Below are 21,096 nucleotides of genomic sequence, written 5' to 3' on the forward strand. Positions count from 1 at the left end.
ACATATTTAAGAATAAGGCTTTGATGCATAAGAATCTCATACTTATAACCTTTATAATTTCTTTGCAAGGTTATTATGTTCCAAGGACTTTATCTACATAAGTCTCTTATAACTCTTTATAAATAAACTCATGGATAAAGGAATACCTCATACATTATATAAAATATCCACAATATATTTAACATGAAATATGGCTAATTAACGTAGTGTTTTACAAGCATAAAATCCATTAGCTTGCAGGGCTTACACTAATAAGACATGCCTTGATTATCCTAATCTTGGTGAAAGCTCTCACCTTTCTAAACCTAAACTTCTTTATCAACCTTGTTAGAGGTTTTTAGTTGGTGGTTCACTTGAATCAACTATTGTATTGGTTATACCTTTAAGCAAAAGTTAGAAGGGTTTTGTTTGATCCTTTAAAAGGCTTCATCTTATGTTAAAGTTGTGCTTTAACCTAAAAAAGGTAGTGGCTTGGCATTGGTTATGTCGAATCTATAAAAGGTAAGATGTACAAGTTACGCCTGATTTTGCAAAAAAGATATTATAAATGTTACGCCTGATCTTGTTGAAAAGGAAACTAATAGTGAATTCAAACTCCTTATGATATCAAGGGAAAGGACATAGGTATTGGAAACCCGAACCTCTATAAAAATCCTATTTAGTCCTTTTTACTTTTCTGCTCTTTACACATTAAGTTCATACTTTGTTTTATTGTTTCATTATTTCATATTTGAACTGATTATCGAAAAAGGGGAAATTTTTACTTAACATTCAATTCAGCCCCCTCTTAATAGTTTTACTTTAAATTTATCTTTCTAACATATGATGCCATAAATCAAGAAAATTATATAATAAAAAACAATCTTCTATTCTTTTAATTACTAATAAAATGATCATGAAGATACTTTTATTCATATAACCCTCTTTTGAAAATATCCATTTCTTCTTGAAAATGTAACAATCTTTCTTCAAGACACCTTATTTTTCATAATGGAAACATGCATCATTTTCTTTCTTAAATTTTTAGGCATTAACAGAAAGTTCTTTCTTCTTTTGTGAATTTGTAGGACTATCCTTTCTCCATTTCATAAACATTTGACACATGAGTCTTTCTCATGTTCTTTGCACTACTGCTTTTCAATTTGAAGATGACTCATAAATTCTTCAAGAGACAAATCTTCTTTTGATGTATTAAGGTGTTCTCTTGAAGTCTTTCCATGATGATGACAATTTACCAAAGTTTAATAACATAACAATAGATTCATGCATATTCATTTTATAAAGTTTGAAGTTGTTAAGAATCTTTTAAATTTTAGTAAATTTATAAATTATAGGTTTATTATCAACTATCTTACACTTAATAGATACATGATTGAAACCACGTAACTTTATTAAACTATGTAATAATCAAGAATTTAAACAATTCATGCAAATCAATTTAATTAAGAAAAAAAAACTGATATGGTAATCTAGTGAAAAATCATTTTACCATTTTTTTTCTATCAACATCAAATTGGTCTAATTTCACCAAGTCAAAAATCAATTATCTTAATGTTCCACTTGTAGCAACCATTATTAAACCAAATAAAAACTTAAGATTGTTAGAACCAAGGATTAGAAAATCGAAAATATAAGGGAATAACTTCAAGGCATGTACCTATGTAATTTTCCATAAAATTTTATTCGGCCCAACCTATTATTTATTAAAGTGCATAAAAGGATTACGAGCTATAAACTTTAAAAATACAATAAAATTTAGTGATTGACTTCGTTTTGTATTGATAAAATCAATCCATTGAGTACTCACTTACGTCTAACAACATTATCAAATTCTTATTAAATTTTTTTAAAGCAAAACATGGAGAAGCAATTTGAGAAGAATTTGGAAAAGGTGGAGAGAATTACTGCAAATTATTTTTGTTGGTCAATTTTCAAAAAATCAAAGAGTATAAATGAAGTTATGTCTCTTCATGGAAATATAACCTTTTGAACAAATAAAACTGTTTGAACAAACTTAATTATAAATATAATTTTTTGAACAAACATAATTATTCAAAAGATTTTTTTTTCTTTACTTTCATTCTTTTACTATTATTGGTGAAAATGTCCAACAAACACTTACTCCTACTCCTCCAAATTCAATAGATATTATTTTTAAAAAAAAACTTCATTTTCAATAAGCACGAAGCGTATGATTAATAACTGAAATGCAAAAACCTACTTCATTGCTTTAACAAGATGCGAGTCTTACAGATTAAAATTGTTGATTGAAAAGAAATATATTAAAATGGACTTTATTGAAAGAATATGAAAAAAAATTGACAAATTAAAGGCGAACACGTGTCTATTTATACAGCCGCCTTAACCTATTGGAAAGTATCGGCGGGATCGTAACAGAAACCTGAAACGAATCCGTGTCTCCCTATAAAGCCCTCTTCTCTCCTCTCCTCTCCTCTCCTCTCTCTCGCTCTCTCCATTGAAGAAAGATAGAGTTTTTCAAGGTGTTTTCTCACTTCGCATCTATCTGTCTCTTTTCCTCAGTTCTCTGTATCTCCATTAAATCCATCTTTTCTTTTCTTACCCAGTTTTCTTTGCCTTTTTCATCGAAGAAAGATAGAGTAGTTTTGTTTTGTGAAGCATCCATCAGAGACCATATTCTTGAAGGTATTTTCTAAGTTCTTAACTATCTTTGAAAAGCTTCTTCATTATCCTCGGCAACTCTGCTAACCCTTTTTTCTATCCGCTTCATATACGTTAGCATTTCTAGATAGAAGTTCTGTATTACATTAGTATTCTTTTCTTTTTTTTGATAAGCTAGAAAGAATTTTATTCATTCTTGAAAGAGAACATCAAGATATCAAGGAATGGCATTCTGCCATTTCCACATCATGCTAAACATCCAGCATAAGCAACCATGCTCCAGACCGTAGAGAGCAGTGCATGCTCCGCTCCCTTTTACATTGCACCTATCCTATTTAATGCAGACTCCCGATAAATAAGTATTCTTATAGGTTAAGTCCTGCTTTTCTTGTCTCTATTCATTATTCTTGGTCCATTCTGTAAACCTTTCGTAGCTCTCATCTGGTTTCAATTAGTGTATTTTATCTTTGGACGGCTAATCTTATTCAGTTTCCTTTTTCATTGAGTTTGACAAGCATATTTCACATTGGAGAGCAAATAAGAAACTTTGGAAACTGTGTTTTTGTAAAGTTTAACTTTCGTTCTGATATATTGTGTCCTACTACAGGCTTGGAGCCAAGGTGTTCAAAATCTCATATGGACTGTAGAGCGGTATGGTAGTCTTTCCACTTCTCTTTCTGAAACAATTCAAAGATAACTTTTGTCTTTGATTGTGATAAGAGAATTTACGGTGATAGTTCAATTTTTTATTGCCAAAAGTTTACAGCTTAACAAATTTATCTACTTTGGGGTTGTGCTGCAGTTTCCTGGACCCTCCAGTATTAAAATAGAAGATCTCGGTAAAGACATTCCACTTGAAGCTTCTCCGCATCAAGAAGAAAATAAACCTTCTGCAGATAAAGGCAAAGCCATAGCAGCCTCTTCAGTTAGGTTGAAAACGTATCAACGACGCGTCAGTGAGTACCAAAAATTACAATGTGCAAACAATTACTTTAAGGCAGCTTACCAGGAGGTTATGAGAATGGCAGAGGAAGCAGGCACTTGGGTTCGCATGAAGCCTGGGTTGGGTAGTCTGGATGATATTGTAAACGAGTTTCAAACTCCTGCTCTTCCTGGAAAGAAGTTAGAATCCTCCGTTGCAACTGCAGTTATTCCAAATGTCCGTGCATCTGAAATGGTCACTATGATGATGAATGTGGTGAGCATTTTATATATTTCGTAGACTCCTTTTTTGTTGAGAGTTGGAATGGATATGTGATATGCAAGTGTGGGGTATCAACGCCAAATCAGTAGTTCGTAATTGAATGGATTCACTGAGCAGTTCAGACATTTAGGAATGCCACTTTTTTATACGCTATATATGGAGATGTTGTCAGTGCTTGCTTTCTTATATTACTTCAAAATCTTTAATTTTTAACTACTTTCTTATTGGCAACTTTGATTAGCCATGAATAGTTGAACTTGCTTTTAAGTATATATAATATGCAGGCATAAGATATAACTTTTTGCTGATGTGCTGTCTCCTTATATTTTGTTTTCTCCATCTCCTGACTTACTGAACTTCTTGTTGTACTCTAGTCGTCCTTCTTATGCTCTTGTTGTATATATGTTCCCAGAACAAAAAATGGTCTAAATCACTGTTTCCTATCGTCAACTATGGAGAGGAATACACTCCCAGGCGCATTCTTCAGCATTTGAGAAATACTGATACTGCCATCAAGGGTGTAGTACAGGTAAACTGATCGTTAGGCACTTCCCACATGGAGATCACTTGCCATTTGTCATCCATCAACCCATAAATGTTTGTCAATTGAAACAGCAAGCAAGATTATTTTATTAACGGATATTTCGTCCTCTTTTCCTATACCGCACTTTGATGTGCCATATAATGTTTGTTTATATATGTCACAGGTGTATGCGGAGCTTCAGCTACCAACAACATCTGTACCAACACGATATTTTGATTTTTTCCGCTATGTCAAAGAGATAATGAAGTCAATTTATATAGTTGTTGATATCTCAAGCCATTATTTGGGTGATGGTTCTGCAAACTGCAATAGTCGGAAGAGACCATCAGGGGTAATAATCAGGGAACGTGGACCTCTGGATTGTGAGGTTTGTATTCTTTTATAAACTGCTTTTATAGTACAGTGCCATTCAATCATTGAATACAAAAACTTTTCCAGTTTAGTATTTTTACTGCAGAAAAAATCATAGAAGATCAGCAATCCCTACACTTACTTTTAAGTCCTATGCGTGTGTTTCTCTTAATTTGTATAGATTATATGTGTTGAGAATGTGGAGGTGGATGAACCCAGAGAAAACATGTACTCTTCAAAAACCAGTTCAAACTTTGCATTCTGTGTAAATCATTGGATAAGCACACTGTTGTGGAAGCTGAGGCGTGACAGGAGTACATTTATTGATGTCAAAATCGATTTGCATCATAGCGGTAGTAATTTATTCTCGTTAATTTCAGGTTTTTATTCTTGGACATTAAACCCTTGATGCTATCATTTTGTTCATATTTTGGTGCAGCTGGTGATTATCTCTTGGCTTTAACCCGATCCATGAAGCATTTCTTTATGGAATGTTTTTCTGAACATCCTAACGAGGATCTGCTTTCTGTCTTAACTAATGCTGAAGATCCAATCAGGCTTCTGCATAACAAAACACTTGAAGAATTTATTGGTTATGTCGGCCTAAACAGTTTCCATATTCAAGCTAAGCCACTCTCAGTTTTTCAATTTTTAATGAAAAAGGATTTACAGTTGCAGGTATGAAGTTATCCACGCAACTGTTAGTCTGTTACGGGTTATTGTGTATTTCTGATCTGATGAACTACAACATATATATATATATGCATTGCAGTTTCGCTCGACTTCAAATTCTGATACTGAGGAGGAGCCTGAAGAATTGTTCAAGTTTATTACTGATGATAAAAGTAATACCATTTCTCTGCATAGGAAGAAGGTGGAAGAGGTTGAAGTTTTCTCACTAATAATATGCCAATTTCCCCCAACAGGTTTCATTATCTCTCTACAAGTGTTTGCTTATATTCTTGAATTTCCACATTCAATGTGATAGGAAGCCAGATACTGCTTACAAGAAGCCACGAGGGATGAATATTGTTCCTTTATCCTATCCAAACTAATTAACGAAGATCATGTCAATTTTAACATTGTTTCGGGAGTCCAAAGCATTTATCAGAAAGGTGATGATAGAGTGTTGGACACTGTGACTTCTGGTTTTGCTATAATGCCTGATGGCCCAGGAGGCCTCCAATGCGATGGTTCTCTCGTAACCTTTCTAGTGCAATTGCACTATGATCGTACAGAAGGCCCTGTTACGCTTGATACCGTTAGAGAAGATTTTCTCAGTGATCTGATTGAAATCATCAGGGAGTTGAAAGAAGAGCGTAAGTTTCTTATATATCCTGCACTCATATAGCAGTGGTTTTCTCATAGTCACAATTTTTAAGAGAGATCGTCTCACAGATTTCTTACCTTTATCCTGCAGTTGTTGGCGAAAAAGAAGATATGGTTGTCTCATAATTTCAGCAAGGCTTCATTTTGAACCTGGAAATACCATGGATGGAAAAAGAAGATATTGTTTTCTTGTCGAAAGCTAGCTTGTTCTCCTTTTCTCTATTTTATCCCTCATTGCTGATATAGATACAAACAGACCTATTGCACTGTAGGAACTGATCAGCCAAGGTGTCCCCTTGGGGACTTTGAGAATGTATATTCATAATATTCCGCATTAGAATTACAATGTTTTAAAATCTTTTGCGTATTATTATGCTTAACATCAATCAATTTGTAGCACTGATCCATAAATGGATAATCTGTCATGAGTACTAGGATCAATCCTGCTTCCTGTTGGTCTAAAAATGATAATAAAAAGGGTGGAGCTTTTCAACTCCACAATTAGTTTTATCCGATTGGATGAGATCTTGTGTCTTGTTTTTCAAGGTTTGCAATGCATTATATATGTGAATGATGGCAAGTTTTCAACCCTTCAGCTTTTCCTCGTTTGGTTCAGAATTGATGTCAAAATTCGAAAATAAATGTTACAGTATTCCATTAGTTAATTGCGCATTGCAGAGTGAGTTATGCATATAAATGTCCCTTGCTGGCATGATTGCTTGGAGTTTGTTCAACCAGAACAAATGAAGAATATAGCCCATCATCAAATTCCATAAGCTTAAGCATTCAAGTAGCAGAGGCCCGTCATTTCAGAGTTGCAGCTCTGCAACTCTAATTTTATTTGGGTGGGGAATGTATTTATTGCAAAAATCAGGGTCTCCAGCCTTCATACAAGTAGGATATGTCTATTTGAATGCATAAGGAAATTGGATAACCAGTTTATGACTGCCCGGATAGATTCATGACAAAGGGGTATAAGAATAAATTCAATCTAAATTTGACCTATACCAAGCACTTTCAAAAGGGAAGCAAGTAAGGTACGTGGTTGATGCTGATGATAGCTGTCGGATTGGGTGAGAAGGACAATGTCGTGCTAAATATTTTAAAAGAAGTATACAATGTGTTTCTTACGAGATCTTTAAAAATTTATAAACGTAAATGTTGCATATCTTATCTAGACATACATACACTTTGTTGATGACATTTTTATTATGATCCTACAAAATTAACAATCAAATTCTCTTTATGTATAACTCAATCATTAAAAAGAATTTATTGATTGCGAGACAAAAAATTTAGAATGATCTAAATTTTTTTCTTTTTTCCAATGAATTCTGAGTCAAATGGCAACAACATAAGATTAATAGGACTACTATGTAAGATGATACACTACGGGGGGCAATTCAGTTATTTTACATGTTTCACATTTCACTTAATTCTTGGTTGGCGGGAATCTTAACAGAAAACAGAAAGTAATTCTATCCCTCTTATAGCCCAAACGGAAGAAAGAAACATAGACGACTTCTTGGAGAAAGTTCAGAGAAATACAATCAGCGACTAATAATCTTGTGAAGGTTACAATTCTATTCTTTCAATTCTTAACTTCTGCTTTGCTTTGTACTTCCATTAATAACTTTTTTCTTGAGAAGCAAACTCGTTCTTTCTTAATGATTTTGCCTATGGAAGTCATTTCATTGTTAACCCAAATCCATGGCGTGGAGTTTGAATCCAAATTTATAGATTAGTAAAACAAAAACCCATGTTGAGAAATCTTTAGTTTCATAACCCCATTTGTTTTCTAGATTTTGTGTGGGTAGTTTTCTCATCTTATCATGCACTCAAAAATCTCTACTTCTGAGTTTGCTTATCTATTCTTGGCAATCTTGTTCTTTTAGTTAGACAAAGACCAGAGCGAGTCTTATTTCTAGTTTTCTACAGATCGTTATTTCTGGGGTTCTTGCCTATTAATCTGCAATTACAGTTATGCCTTATATTATTTTCTCATTCAAGATTTTGATGCTTCATACAGTTCTTTTTACTGCTTTGGTTCTTTAGTACTCTTTGATTGCAAGAGTTTCTGAGTTTATGTGAAGCACTGGAATCAAGGTTGAGACTCAGACTAGTGTTTAACTTTGTTGAAAGAGTTCACTTCACTGAACTCGCCATTCTGAATTTGATGAAAGAACCAAGGCAGAAGCTTCATGTTAGAAATAGTTTATTGCAACCTGAAAAAAGGTTTCTCATTTGAGTTTAACTACTGCAAGGAATGTGCCGCCAGGACCTTCAACAAGCTAATGTGTTTGTGTTGCTGTTCCCAAGGATTTTCTGGTGCGGAAAATATGTACCCTCATCAACCCCTTCCTCATGGGAATGATCAAAAGCAAATTCAAGAATCCAGGGATCAAGATGAGGAAAATGAATCTTCTGAAGATCAAGAGAGAACAAGTGAAGTTTTTTCAGATCAACACAGAGATGTAGAAGCGTACTCAGATCGATCCATTACTGATGCAGTATCCTTAGATAAGTCAGAAGATAGTATTGAGTACCTAGAATTAAGTGCAGAAATTGCAAAGAATGTCTGTAAGGCAGCTTATCATGAATTCATGAGAATCGCTATGAGAGAGAGGAGTTGGTTGCCTGGCAACCCTGCAGAAGGTTTTCTTCCTGGGGATACTGATATTAGCGAGTTCCGAACACGTACACCAGCTGGAAGAAAGACTGAAGTCTCTACTGCAAGTGCAATTATTCCAATTCCTGCATCTGAAATGGCCTCCATGATGATGGATGTGGTCAGTTGTTTTGGTTTTGCTTATCTCGTTGAGATAAGATATGGATGTAATATGCAAGTTCTCCACTAATAATACATACATACATACCTATATATATATATATATATATATATATATATATATATTTGGCATCTGTCATCAGCTATTAAAGGGGTCAACTCGCCTTATAAGTAAACAAGAATTATGTTTTGATAATGTCTCCTTAGATCTGGTTACCTCCTTATTGTGAATTTACGAAATGCTTGAACTTCTTGTGGAGTTGTGGTACTATTTTATTTGCCCCTCGTTCATTCTCTTGTTGTATACATGTTCTCAGAATCAATGGGCTAATTTATTTGTCCAAATTGTCTACTGGGGAGCTGGCTATGACTGCACTCATGTTCTTCAACGTATGAGAGAAGATGATAATTCAATCCAGCGCTTAGTGGAGGTAACTCACTAGCACTTCACAAGGAGATTATTTTCATCTATCAACATATGGATGGCTTGATTTTGATTTGAATTGTAGCAATATACACATACTTTTACAATCTATATCTAATTTTTTTTTATATATATATCGTAGGTGCGTGCAATTTATCAATTACCAACGCATTTTGTGCCAAGTCGAGAATTTTTTTTCTTACGATACAAAAAACAGATTACGCCAAGTTCTTATGCCATTATTGATGTTTCAATCTATTATATTGATCCAACTTCGAGAACCGATAGTTTGAGGAAACCATCTGGGGTAGTAATCAGGGAGCATGACCAAGATAGTTGTGAGGTGTGTAATGGATATGAAAGATTTTACAACTTATGGTTGCAGTTGGTAACATTCATAGAAGGATCAATTACGTTACTGTAATAAAATTATATATATATATATATATATATATTTCTTATTTGGATGTGCTGCTGACTGAAGTAGTCTCTTCTTTGTTAATATATAGATTGTTTGGGTTGAAAATGTGGAGGTGGATGAAGTGAGTGAAAACATCTACTCTTCAGTAATAAACTCAAATTTGGCATTCTGTGCACAGCGTTGGATTAGTACATTGCTACGGATTTTGCAGAGTGAAAATGGCGTACTTGTTCATGATAGCGATTTGGTTGTGCATGATTCAGGTATTCTCACTTCATTTTTGTCTTGTTTGGATGAACTTTAACTTGAGAAATTCTCATATATAGGTAGATGCCATAACTTGGTAATATATTTGTGCAGGTCATGATTCTGTGTTGGCTTTAACACAATCCATGAAGCGCTTCTTTATGAGATGTGTTGCTGACAGGCTTGATCCAGCTGTTTTAACTGATATTAGTAAAAAGAAGAAACTGAAGATCTTAGTTAACGAAGAATCTCAAGGTAGATATGCTTACATTGGCACAACTAGTTTCCACGTCAAAGCAAAACCACTCTCAGTTTTTCAATTTCTAAAGGGGAGGAATTTACAGTTACAGGTATGCAGTTTTGTGCCTACTTCTTGTGACTGCTCTCTCTTTGAGTGGACGTGGACCAACTAAGAATAATTTATATTTGTATATATATACATATATATGCGTTAATTGCAGTTGCTTCGATTCCCAAATTCTTGGGAGCTTCAGCGGGTGTACCACTTTGTGACAATAGATCGCAGTAATAGCATTACTCTACACAGGACGACCGGAGAGGTTGAAAATAACTAACCCCTTTTCCCATCTCCGCAACAAATTTCAGCATGTTTGCTAATTATATTCTTTTGATGCCCACAGCCTCATTATTACTGCTTGCAAGAAGCCACAGTGGACGAATACTGCAGCTTTATCATATCCAGACCAATGAGCCAACAAAAAGTACAGCGTCATATTAGTTCAGGAGTTGATAGTGGTTTTGAAGCAGGGACGAAACTAGATGTCGACGCTTCAGGTTTTGCCATTATGCCTGACGGTCCAGGGGGCCTTGAATCCAATGGTTCTCTTATAACCTTTGTCATGCAACTGCTATATGATCCTGAAAGACCTCGTTTACCCAGTCGATTTGAAATTGAAAACGATGCGTTCCATGAATGGGTTGGCATCATCAATGACATCAGGGAAAACAGTAAGTTGCTTTGCAATCCTACTCCTACTGCACATACCAATGTTTTGCACCCCAATAGACTTTTGTTTTCACAAGTTGCTCACCTTTTTAATTTTGCAGTTGTTAATAGAAATGCCTGAAGAAATTAACGAGAGAAGCTCCCTGCCTGTCATACCTTCTTCATTTCTTGTTCTGTTTTCTTTTTCTTTTTCACTTTACTTTCTCTCCTTATGGTCATATACATAGTGAATATACGACTGTGATGATGTGATGCGATGTGAGGTTCCGAATATGTCAAAGGGTTTTGGGATTCTCAACCATAATGCATGGTTCGAATTTATAAACATGGTTTGTATTTAAAGGATTTCTGGTGGATTCAAGGAATTAAATTAACTTATTTATTAATACCATAACATAAAGGTAAAAATACAATACTGTCATTTTATTTGAATTGTTCTGACCACAAGTTGTACAATTAATTCTGGATTATTATTATCATAAATTCTATGACTATGATAAAACTAAACTAATGTGTTTATTGGGCTGTAGTTACATGGATGCCTGTCCTGCATCCGGGAACTTACCTGACCCGACCCGCCCAATTCTCCACGTAAAACAAAAGTAAAAAACGCCCACGTCATCAGCGCAGCTGACTCCTCACGCCGTTCCCCCTACTCCCGCCACTCCACAACATCCTTGCCTTACCTGCACTCGCCACCGCAGCGCTCCAGTGGGCCCAACACCTCATGGTACTCTCCTCAGCCTACTCAGTGTGCACACGCGCTACTCCTAATAAATAGCCGAGTAATTGCTTAAAACTAAACTCTCTCTCAATTTAAAAGGAAAAAAATCATTTCTTTTTCGCGTGTGTATTGAGAAATCGAACATTTGAACGCTGTCTAATACTTGCCCTATGTTTGTCATGTGGGCTTTTTACTCTCACAGAAGAATTGTGGTATGTTGTTGTCTCTGATTCTGGCTTTTTCTTTCTCGTTTCAAAATCACCTGACTTTCACTGCGCTTTTGTTTTTCTCTTTTAGCGAATGGCTCTCCGTTTTCTTTATGAAACGTCTTTGAGTTTGAATCCGAAACGCTTCGTTTTCTCTGTCTCCGATTACTGCATTTGTTTTTCTTTCGGCATTGCACTTGGTTTTGATAATTTCTCGGCTTAAGTTCTGTTTGTCTGCTGAGAAAATGTCCGCTAGAGAATTTTTTTTCGCCTTCATAAGCAAAGTATTGAACTTTACGGAATTTGGTAATTCAGTAAGCTCGGTGAAATAGAGTTGTTTGGTCTCCGAAAGAGTCTGTAAAAAGAAGAAGAAATTACAAAGTCAAGGTTTTTTAGCCTTTAAAGAATAAACCTATCTTTCCCCCTCCCCCCTCTTTTGTTTTCGTTTTGTTGGTATAATTATATATATATATATATATAGAAGATAACAGATTCAAATGGTAGTATTAGGCTTGCTTAATGTGCTTGTTTGTTTACCGAGGTTGTAGACTTTTTTTTTTTTTTGAAGAAAAAAAAAGTAAAATTTTAAATAAAAAAATGTCGGAACAAAAAAGCAACTTTTTTTTTTTTGGTGTCAAACTAATTCCTGCTATATGTTCTGTTTCTAGGTTTTAAAAAATTGACTTTTTCTTCAAGGGTTTGGGCTCGTAAGGTAAAATGTTAACTGGCTTGTCCTTTTGCATGTAATCATGGAGGCTTTAGATTTTAGGTTTATTTCTTGAACTTGAATTATCTCAAGTATATAAGTGTATTAATTCAAGAATGCGTTGACATATATGCTGATCTTCATCTTTGGATCATCATATAATTATCTTAATGTTGTTGTAGACTTCAGAAGTTAAAAGAATGTTTGTTGTTTCCCACTTTGATTAAGTTAATTGTTTATTTAGTTAGTAATATTTGCCAATCTTTCATCTTTGGATTATCATTTAATTTTCTCAATTTAGCTGTAGACTTTAGAGTTAGAAAAGAGTGTTTAATTCCTACTCTGATTGAGGTAAGTTAATTATTTGTTTAGTTAGTTCTGTATGCCAATCTTTCATCTTTGGATTTTTTGCTTTTAATACTTTAAAAAAATACAGTATTTGTAATTTCCTGCTGCTACTTATCTACTTTTGTTTCTGGACTGACTGTTGTTGCTTACCTTCTCTCAACAAAATGGGAAAATGTGTGTATAAATAGTTGGTGTTTGCAGGCCTGCAAAACTGATAGCTGAGAAAGCATCATGGCACCAAACCCCAGAGTTGTGCAGGCCTTCCGCTCGATGAAGGAAATAGGAATTACTGAAGAAAAAGTGAAACCAGTGTTAAAGAAACTTCTAAAGGTGTATGATAAAAATTGGGAGCTAATTGCAGCAGAAAATTACAGAGTTCTTGCTGATGCTATCTTTGAAGAGGAGGACAATAAGGTAAATTTCTTTTTATTTTATCTGTTTTGGTTTAGTTTTAAGTCTTATCACTTGATGTGTCTATGATACTGATCTTGCTTTTCAGGTGTCAGAACCTAAAAAAGGCCAGAAATGCGACGTATGTGATTCATCTCTCTAACTTATGCTGGTACTGCATAATTATTTTTTCCTGTTCTCATCTATCATCTTTGTCAACTGATAGTGTTTGATTGTCTTAACTAGGAGGAGGAAGATACTATGGAAGAAGGTGCAGTGCCTGATGAGCTTGTACGCCCTTTGAAAAGAATACGTTTGAAAAACCAAGAAGGTCTGGCATCATCTTCTCATAACAATGGCAGCACTGATGTGGCTGGGCCCTTTTTAAAAAAGCCTAAAGTTGAGGAGGATGAACTACCTCCTGCTTCTTTGCGGCAGCAGTCACTTCAGTGCAATGTTGGAAATATGACAGAATGCCTGCCTGCTTCACCTGGTTGTGTTTCACTGCAGCCTACTGCTCCTGGTCCTGTTTCACCCCATCAGGGTGGTAGGAATAAAGGCAAGCAACCTGTAGCTCCTATGCCTTTGGCAGTCCTGGAAGGATATGATCAAAATTTGCATTCAACTCAAATGCATGTTAGCTACAAAGGAAAGGAACCTATGTCACCTCATGTCACTTACAATGAGAAAGGCCCTGAGAGAGTATCTCTTGCCTTGTGCATTAAAGATCCAGCACCTTGTCCTGGTATTATTACTAAGAAAAGGATGCCTGATACTCATGCACTGATCATACCCAAGGAAGAGCCATTTACTGATGACATGCCACAGGACGAGGTTCCTATTGCAGTTATTCATCCAGGTAAGTTATTGTAATTCCCATGTGAACGACATTTTTTTTTCCTCTTTCCATGTCAAATCAATATTTGATTAGCCCTGTGGCAATTCTCTAGCTTCTAATTTCATTTAGCCATGTTGCATGTTATGAACAATATTGGAATCTGTATTATCAAGTGGATAGGCTTGTAGTGGATTGTTTATGTGCATCTCGAGTTAAAATTGGGGGCACCATATTTATGGTTTGTCAGCAAGCTTTTCTAATTTACTCAAAAAATTGGCATGAAAGGGCCATAAATTTTTGGCGTAGTATTTAAACCTCTATACTTGTCAACCTGTTAATTGGGCCGAGCATAATCTTTGGGTCTTCCACATTCATGATTTCAGCTGGTATATCCATGTATTAATTGAAACAAATGTGGAATCTGTGACATCTGTCTTTATAAGAGGAAAGAGAAGTACAGAACCAATGCATATGTATATACATTTTCAGTAGACGAATGAATTTTCAGTCCGTACGTGTCACTGCTTCTTTTTACTTTTTGGTTTTGGTTTGTATCATTGGCAGAAAAGGAATTCAAAATACTTACAATATTTTGAGTTGTATGATTTAATTGTTTGCATTTAGAAATGCCTGTATGTGTTGTTTTCACGATTACGTGTTTGAACTTCAGAAAATTATGAGCCAGTACTCTGAAGTGAAGATCTATTATTTTTTGTTTAATTTATTTTTACATTGCTTCACTTGGCCTTCTGATCTTTAAGCATAGAGTCTTTCTGCTAGTGATTTCTTCTCAAAAATGCAGCTTGCCACCTTAATATGTAAATTTTGCTAGTCTATATTAAGGAAATATAATACTGTAATGAGGATTTTTTGTCAACCGAAATGTATAACGCTGTGGTTGTTGGTACTTATTCTGTGATTGTTGTAATTTGTTTTGTATAAATCCATCTTTGGGATAGAGAGTATGCTAATTTACATTGTTAGATATTGAAATTGTAAGTGATGCTTTTCTTAAGTTTGTTTCTGTTCTATTTTCTACCATTTTTAATCCTGTGTTCATTTTTTTATTTTACCATAATACTTTTTTAATAGATTCATTAAGCAGAAGAGATTCGCCAATTGGGCATGTTTCAACTGGAAAATCAAATTGGCAGGAACATCCAGAATCTCTGTTTGCAGATGAAAATGTAGGTGCTGGTGCTTCAGCTTCAATGAGTGAGAGGCACATCAGCTGCGAGCTTGCTACTGTTCCTGATGAAATTCCTTCTAGCCTGGAAATTGCCTCATCACCGTTGGGAGAGGTGAAGATTTCTCTAAGCTACAATTCTGCTCTTGGAAGATCGAATTTCCAATTGCCTAGTATAGATGAACTAAGAGAACTGATGGAGCAGAGATGTCTCCGATCATATAAACTCATTGACCCAACTTTTGATGTCATCAAAATTCTGAATGATATGTGTGAGTGCATCTCGGAATTGGCAACTAATTCCTCTAATCAATCGCAGGAAGGTAATGTGATGCCAGCTCTTGATCTTTTGAAGAAATCTCCTGCAAGGGATGCTCTTGATGCTGAGAGCAATAAGGAAAATGGTTGCTTACCAGCCAAGATGTTAAATGGAGCACTCGATGTTCAGTGCTCTTCAAATGGATGTGTTGACAATGTGGAGGGAAAGGAATTGGTGGTTGTTCAGCAGCATCAACTTACATCTAATGAATTAAGGTGGCTTCATGATGCAAGTGACATAACCAAGGGAGAAGAAAAAGTTGAAATTTCATGGGTAAATGAAATTAATAAAGATTTTCCACCACCGTTTCACTATATATCAGAGAATCTGGTGTTTCAAAATGCCTATGTTAAATTCTCTCTTTCTCGGATTGGAGATGAAAGTTGTTGTCCAACATGTTTTGGGGATTGTCTCTTGTCCGAGCAGCCTTGTGCATGTGCTTGTCAAGCTGGGGGAAAATTTGTGTATACTTCGGCAGGTGTTGTCAGGGAGGACTTCTTAGAAGAGTGTATCTCTATGACTCGTGATCCTCAACGACAATGTTTCCTTAATTGTACAGAGTGCCCCCTTGAGAGATCAAAGAAAGATGACTTTCCAGAACCTTGTAAGGGTCACTTAAAGAGAAAAGTTATTAAAGAATGTTGGAGCAAATGTGGCTGCAATAAGCAGTGTGGCAATCGGGTGGTGCATAGAGGTGTAAATTACAAATTGCAGGTTTGGCTTCATCCTAGTCTCGTACATACCCTTGTCCTCGTTATGGTTACAAGTTCTTACAATTACATTGCTTTTCAAATTAAGGCATTAACCTTTGAATTTGAGTTTGTAAACCCCTATGTCTTCCATGACTAATTTACTCTCGATGTTAGGTGTTCTTGACACCTGATGGAAAAGGTTGGGGCCTCAGAACTCTAGAGAAGCTTCCCAAAGGAGCTTTCATTTGTGAGTTTGTTGGCGAAATACTCACCATCTCTGAGTTGTATGCAAGGAACACAGAGAAACATACATGTCCAATCCTGCTGGATGCTTATTGGGGGTTGAAGGGAGTTTCCAAGGATGAGGAAGCCCTCTGTTTGGATGCCACAGGTTATGGAAATGTTGCTAGGTTCATCAATCATAGGTAATTGTATATATATTGTTGTGTATTAGACTTTCTGTGCCCTTAACTTTTTCCAACTGTGTTCTTCAAATTTTATGATTGCTTGTGCATCTCGATATATGTTGTGTGTGTTTTTTTTTATCTTTTTTGTGACATTAGTAGTACATTTTGATGGCTTTAATCAAGGTTCCATATGTTTTGTAAGTTGGGACATCATTTGAGATATTAGCATTAGGAGATATGTAGAGGTTACCTGAAACATTGATTTAATTTCCATTATTGAGGTTTTGTTTTAATTTCTTTTATAAGTTAAGTTATATGACTTGAGATGCAATCCATTGTTTTTACATCTTTAAGCCAAATGTTAGAAGTTAGCATTCTCAATGGAATATGCAAATGCATGATGGCAAAGTCATTTTAAGAAGTATCTTGAGTGCCTTGAATGAATTGAGATTTAGAATTTCTAGCTTTTTTTCTTTTGTTGCTAGATGCTTAGATGCGAACTTAATTGAAATTCCTGTTGAAGTGGAGACTCCAGATCTTCATTACTATCATGTAAGAAATTCTGATTTCATCCACCTTCCTAGTCCTATTTGTGTTGCTGGCTTCAATTCTTTTTAATAGCAAGTCTAATAGAGCGTTTACCGTGTGCAGCTAGCCTTCTTCACAACAAGAGAAATTGATGCACTTGAAGAGCTGACTTGGGTGAGTGAGTGATTATTTATAGTTATTTAATTCTGAAGCATGTATCAGGTTAAAAAAGAAAAGAAAAAAGACAATGATAAGATTGTTGACTTTGCATGAGAAGGGATGTTCTTGTACTGTTTTTTATCTTATCAGATTCAATCAGTTACTCTAACCTAACCTTGCCTGTTCCATATCCATTTGTGATATCAAGCCTCCTTATTCACAAGGGAGTGAGCTTGGGGATTTGACCCTAGAATGTTTCTATAAGAACTTTGACTCAGAGTGATTACTGAACCTCTGTTGACTTTTAGTGTTTTTTTTCCCCTTTCCTCTCTTTGACATGGGTTTGTACTTTTGGATGAGTAAATTGGGGTCACACTATTATATATTGGCATTTGGATGTCAAAATGAGTTGTGGCTGGATTAAAATTCCTTTTAGGTCCCTTAAGTTATAATGAGTTGCAAAATTCTGCACCATTGACAGGTTTTTTTTTCTGTGAACAACAGTACCTTTGTTTGTTTGTCAGGCACACCATAGATATAGTATAAAAGAATGTCTCATTTTATTTTAAGGCCTTTAATAAACACATCCACTTAACCATGTTCAAGTATGACTTCTCATTTAGCCTTAATTGGCAATCTTATCTAGTAATTGTTTTATGATGTGAAATTTTGCAATACTTTATTGCAATATTGGAGGAATAAGTAAAAGCATTGAGTTTGGAAGGTTAGTTTCCTTTCCTACTGGGACTACTTTCAGCTATTCTTGAACCGTGCATGATGAAATTAATAGTCTATATTTGTTGTATTTTGTAAATGAATGCATGATATATAGGAAGTGATGCATATTTATACTTATTGAGGGCAAATTTATCTAATAATATTTGTTTATATTATTTTATTTAAAAACTATTATGACATAAAACCGATTTTCATTTAAAAAATATGTAAGATACTTATATAAATATCAAACATAATAAAAGTTATATTTAAAAAATTAAATAAAGTATAAAAAGTCATTTTTAATAAAAACCAACACTCTCTACAGGAGGGGTTGTTTTTTTTTTCATAATTGAAGAATTTCTTTTGATCCAAGGTTCAAAGGAATATTATTGTCCAAGTGTTGTAATTAAATAAATTAACTCTAGAACAGTAAGAAAATGTATCACATAACTTTCAAGAATAAAAAACATTTCACATAACTTCACCATTAAAATTAATCTAAATCTAAGAACTTAAACAAAAAAAAAAAGGATCAAATTATCAAATAAAGCTTACTTGATCAAGTTAAGATGGAAAAAATGTCAACAGGTGTATATTTAGTTTTTCTTGGCTGAATCTTATGTCGGTATTTACACTGAATGAATAGCATTTCCTTTTCTACTGTTTTGTTTTTCCCTTTTTCTTTTTCCTAGTTGTTTGGTTCTTGTCAGCTAGTTCTCTTACTTTTTATTTTTACAATTTTCTTTCTCTTTGGTGCCTTTTAACTTTTTGAATTTGTTTTTACGAATTAATGTCAAAAGACATTACTATTAGCTTCCAATAATAATTTTACTCACATTTTGAACCATTGAGTAAATTACCCTTTTTTTATTTTTTTATTACATCCATATACATTATAAAAGACCCATTACTTCAAAGTATCTCACAGTTTAGTTGGGAAAAAAAACAAAAATTTAGAAATTTTATGTCTGCTACTAATAGTCTCACTTGTTTTCATAAACTTCAGTGGGGGCAACAAACAAGAATTGCTAAAATTTTGGGTCTATTTCTAATAAAAACATTTGTTTTCAGGATTCCAGTTGGGGCAGCTGCCCCCACCCTAAATCTGTCCCTGTATATATGAGAGCAGTTTGTTGTTCTTCGTATGTGGCTTGAGAGGAGAACTTGGTACTCATATTATTTTGTTTGTCCCTATTAAGAGGCTATGTATTCTGCATGCAGGATTATGGTATTGACTTTGATGACCTTGATCATCCTGTTAAGGCATTCCGGTGCAGATGTGGCAGTAAGTTTTGCAGGAACATGAAACGTTCAACTAGTAAGTGATTGTCATGTAGAATTTGTAGACAACATTTTCATTTCTTCTCATGGTGAATGACAATGTGCCTTTGTTAGATTGCACTGGTGTTCTTTTGAGTTTATTAGTATGTAAGATGTGAAGTCTTCTTATACTCTGTTAAATTATCTAGGTTGAAATATGATAATCTCCTAGCGGTTAGAGTGGAATTTTCATTAGCGGGGAAGTCATTGTTACAGAAGTGAAGTTATGTGACAGCCACAATTTGCTTTTTTTTTTTGTAAGAGCCAAATATATATTGATGTGAGCCCAATTGGCCTCATAAAAGTCTAATTATTTGAAAGTAAACTTTTTGACAAGTTAAACATTTTATCAACCCTTTGAAATTGTAACAACAATATCTATACACTAAAATTTGAAATTTATCTTCCATTTGCTAGCCTCTATCCCTGGAATATTATTCCGTGAAAGCTTTGATGCTAAAAGTCTTCATCCTTTTAATTTGTCTAAGAACTGGGGATGCCATTTACAGGCTAATGCTTTTGTAGAGGTAATTATAATTGTCTGTGCAATAGGAAGTGAGTAGCTGGAATGTTAATAAAGACATTAGCTAGCAATGAAACAGCCTGCATGAGCCTCTTTCAAGAACATTATATTGTTTCTGATTTTTTTTTTTTGGGGGGGGGGGGGGGGGGGGGGGGGGGGGGGGGGTGGTCGGGGTGGTTATTTCTATCATGGGTTTAGCTGTTCAGCGTCATTTATATTAAATTTCATTGTTATAGTCTGATCAAAAGTTGGTGATCTTGTGTTCTTGGTTGTTTTTTCTATAACCACTGGTGCTAAGGATCTCCTTTTACGGTGCAGGGTATAAATCTGCAATAATCACCAGATGAAGTGATTCTTGGTCATGGAAATATTTTTGCTATTTTTAATTTACTTGGCCAAACATAGGTTTTATGGGTAGTTCAAGGCAGTATTTTGGGATGCTTTTGCATGGCTTAGATTGACTGAGGTCTGTGGGCACTTTGGCAGTTGCACTTGCTGCAAAAATGAAAGCTAGTTGCCTTTGATTAAATCTCTCGGTCAACCCTTCAGCATGTTCACTAACAAGCTCATGGGCTTACCTGGGTTTCTCCGCTGTTTGCGAATGTGAATTGTGAACATAGCTTCTTAGCTTCTGTTGTCTGATGATACTTGGCATAGTTAGGGCTGTCCAACAACAGCAGGGGTTGAATACCGGGACCAAAATGTCTGAACAATGAAATCTAGTGGCAATACATACATTGCTCTTTTGGTATCACCTTCTTTTGAATTGCCTTCGGCGACTAATTCTGTCTATATGTTTAAATTGACTTCCCTTCTGCCTAAAGATCTTGATTGTGAGCACTAAATTTCAAATGATTCCATCCTGATGTTTCGTGTTAGGCCTGGAACCAGAACCACAGCAGGCAGCCGTGACTGATTGACCCTTTTTTCTATTATTCATTCAATCATTAATTATTTCCCTCCCATTCTTGTAATGTCGACTAATAAGCATTTAAGCGACTAGAGTATTTCTTTGCTCGTTTTGCAACTTAGTTGCTGGGGTGCTGCTAATTACAATGACTAATCATCTGGCATTCTGAACTAACGTAATTAGATTTTTCTTGTCTATCTTATGGC

At 35.0% G+C, this 21,096-nt stretch overlaps 4 protein-coding genes across 9 annotated transcripts; all 4 read left to right on the forward strand.

Annotated features, from left to right (window-relative positions):
- The first annotated feature begins 3,624 nt into the window (after positions 1-3,624).
- Positions 3,625-5,148, forward strand: LOC148764733 (homeobox-leucine zipper protein MERISTEM L1-like). The gene is made up of 3 exons (XM_088809379.1): positions 3,625-3,838; positions 4,552-4,755; positions 4,921-5,148. The coding sequence occupies exons 1-3, from the start codon at positions 3,656-3,658 to the stop codon at positions 5,146-5,148; spliced, it is 615 nt and encodes a 204-aa protein (XP_088665505.1). The 5' UTR covers positions 3,625-3,655.
- A 164-nt stretch (positions 5,149-5,312) lies between these two features.
- LOC18613073 (uncharacterized) lies at positions 5,313-6,491 on the forward strand. Its single transcript, XM_088803035.1, has 4 exons — positions 5,313-5,417; positions 5,512-5,622; positions 5,728-6,058; positions 6,160-6,491. The coding sequence occupies exons 1-4, from the start codon at positions 5,394-5,396 to the stop codon at positions 6,192-6,194; spliced, it is 501 nt and encodes a 166-aa protein (XP_088659161.1). The 5' UTR covers positions 5,313-5,393; the 3' UTR covers positions 6,195-6,491.
- A 1,916-nt stretch (positions 6,492-8,407) lies between these two features.
- On the forward strand, positions 8,408-11,035 carry LOC18613074 (homeobox-leucine zipper protein MERISTEM L1-like). Its single transcript, XM_088809416.1, has 7 exons — positions 8,408-8,857; positions 9,174-9,287; positions 9,498-9,623; positions 9,790-9,964; positions 10,062-10,297; positions 10,409-10,507; positions 10,589-11,035. The coding sequence occupies exons 1-7, from the start codon at positions 8,408-8,410 to the stop codon at positions 11,033-11,035; spliced, it is 1,647 nt and encodes a 548-aa protein (XP_088665542.1).
- Positions 11,036-11,708: 673 nt separating this feature from the next.
- Positions 11,709-20,734, forward strand: LOC18613075 (putative inactive histone-lysine N-methyltransferase SUVR2). 6 transcript variants are annotated; one of them, XM_018125758.2, is made up of 11 exons: positions 11,710-11,850; positions 13,100-13,312; positions 13,398-13,430; positions 13,535-14,147; positions 15,219-15,427; positions 15,632-16,345; positions 16,498-16,748; positions 17,216-17,282; positions 17,382-17,432; positions 19,359-19,455; positions 20,299-20,734. In XM_018125758.2, exons 2-11 carry the CDS (start codon positions 13,130-13,132, stop codon positions 20,325-20,327), a joined length of 2,247 nt encoding a protein of 748 aa, XP_017981247.2. In that variant the 5' UTR covers positions 11,710-11,850; positions 13,100-13,129; the 3' UTR covers positions 20,328-20,734. The 6 variants fall into 6 exon arrangements, with proteins under 6 accessions (XP_017981241.2, XP_017981244.2, XP_017981247.2 ...); XM_088809597.1 differs by adding an exon at positions 12,513-12,556 and having other exon boundaries at positions 11,734-11,850; positions 15,219-16,345; XM_018125752.2 differs by lacking the exon at positions 20,299-20,734 and adding an exon at positions 19,607-20,077 and having other exon boundaries at positions 11,709-11,850; positions 15,219-16,345.
- Positions 20,735-21,096: the final 362 nt, after the last annotated feature.

The sequence above is a fragment of the Theobroma cacao genome, chromosome 1, assembly GCF_053813885.1.
Source record: "Theobroma cacao isolate CCN51 chromosome 1, ASM5381388v1, whole genome shotgun sequence".
Lineage (NCBI taxonomy): Eukaryota > Viridiplantae > Streptophyta > Magnoliopsida > Malvales > Malvaceae > Theobroma > Theobroma cacao.

Bases quoted from the DNA above. Each gene is read 5' to 3' on its own strand.
- LOC148764733 (XM_088809379.1), top strand. From the start codon at position 3,656: ATGAGAATGGCAGAGGAAGCAGGCACTTGGGTTCGCATGAAGCCTGGG. The intron at 3,839-4,551 runs GTGAGCATTTTA...TATATGTCACAG, and splicing joins TCACTATGATGATGAATGTG to GTGTATGCGGAGCTTCAGCT. The intron at 4,756-4,920 runs GTTTGTATTCTT...TAATTTGTATAG, and splicing joins GTGGACCTCTGGATTGTGAG to ATTATATGTGTTGAGAATGT.
- LOC18613073 (XM_088803035.1), top strand. From the start codon at position 5,394: ATGAAAAAGGATTTACAGTTGCAG. The intron at 5,418-5,511 runs GTATGAAGTTAT...TATGCATTGCAG, and splicing joins AAAAGGATTTACAGTTGCAG to TTTCGCTCGACTTCAAATTC. The intron at 6,059-6,159 runs GTAAGTTTCTTA...TTTATCCTGCAG, and splicing joins CAGGGAGTTGAAAGAAGAGC to TTGTTGGCGAAAAAGAAGAT.
- LOC18613074 (XM_088809416.1), top strand. From the start codon at position 8,408: ATGTACCCTCATCAACCCCTTCCTCATGGGAATGATCAAAAGCAAATT. The intron at 10,298-10,408 runs GTATGCAGTTTT...CGTTAATTGCAG, and splicing joins GGAGGAATTTACAGTTACAG to TTGCTTCGATTCCCAAATTC. The intron at 10,508-10,588 runs GTTGAAAATAAC...TGATGCCCACAG, and splicing joins TACACAGGACGACCGGAGAG to CCTCATTATTACTGCTTGCA.
- LOC18613075 (XM_018125742.2), top strand. From the start codon at position 13,130: ATGGCACCAAACCCCAGAGTTGTGCAGGCCTTCCGCTCGATGAAGGAA. The intron at 13,431-13,534 runs GTATGTGATTCA...TGTCTTAACTAG, and splicing joins AAAAAGGCCAGAAATGCGAC to GAGGAGGAAGATACTATGGA. The intron at 19,456-20,298 runs GTAAGTGATTGT...TTTACGGTGCAG, and splicing joins GAACATGAAACGTTCAACTA to GGTATAAATCTGCAATAATC.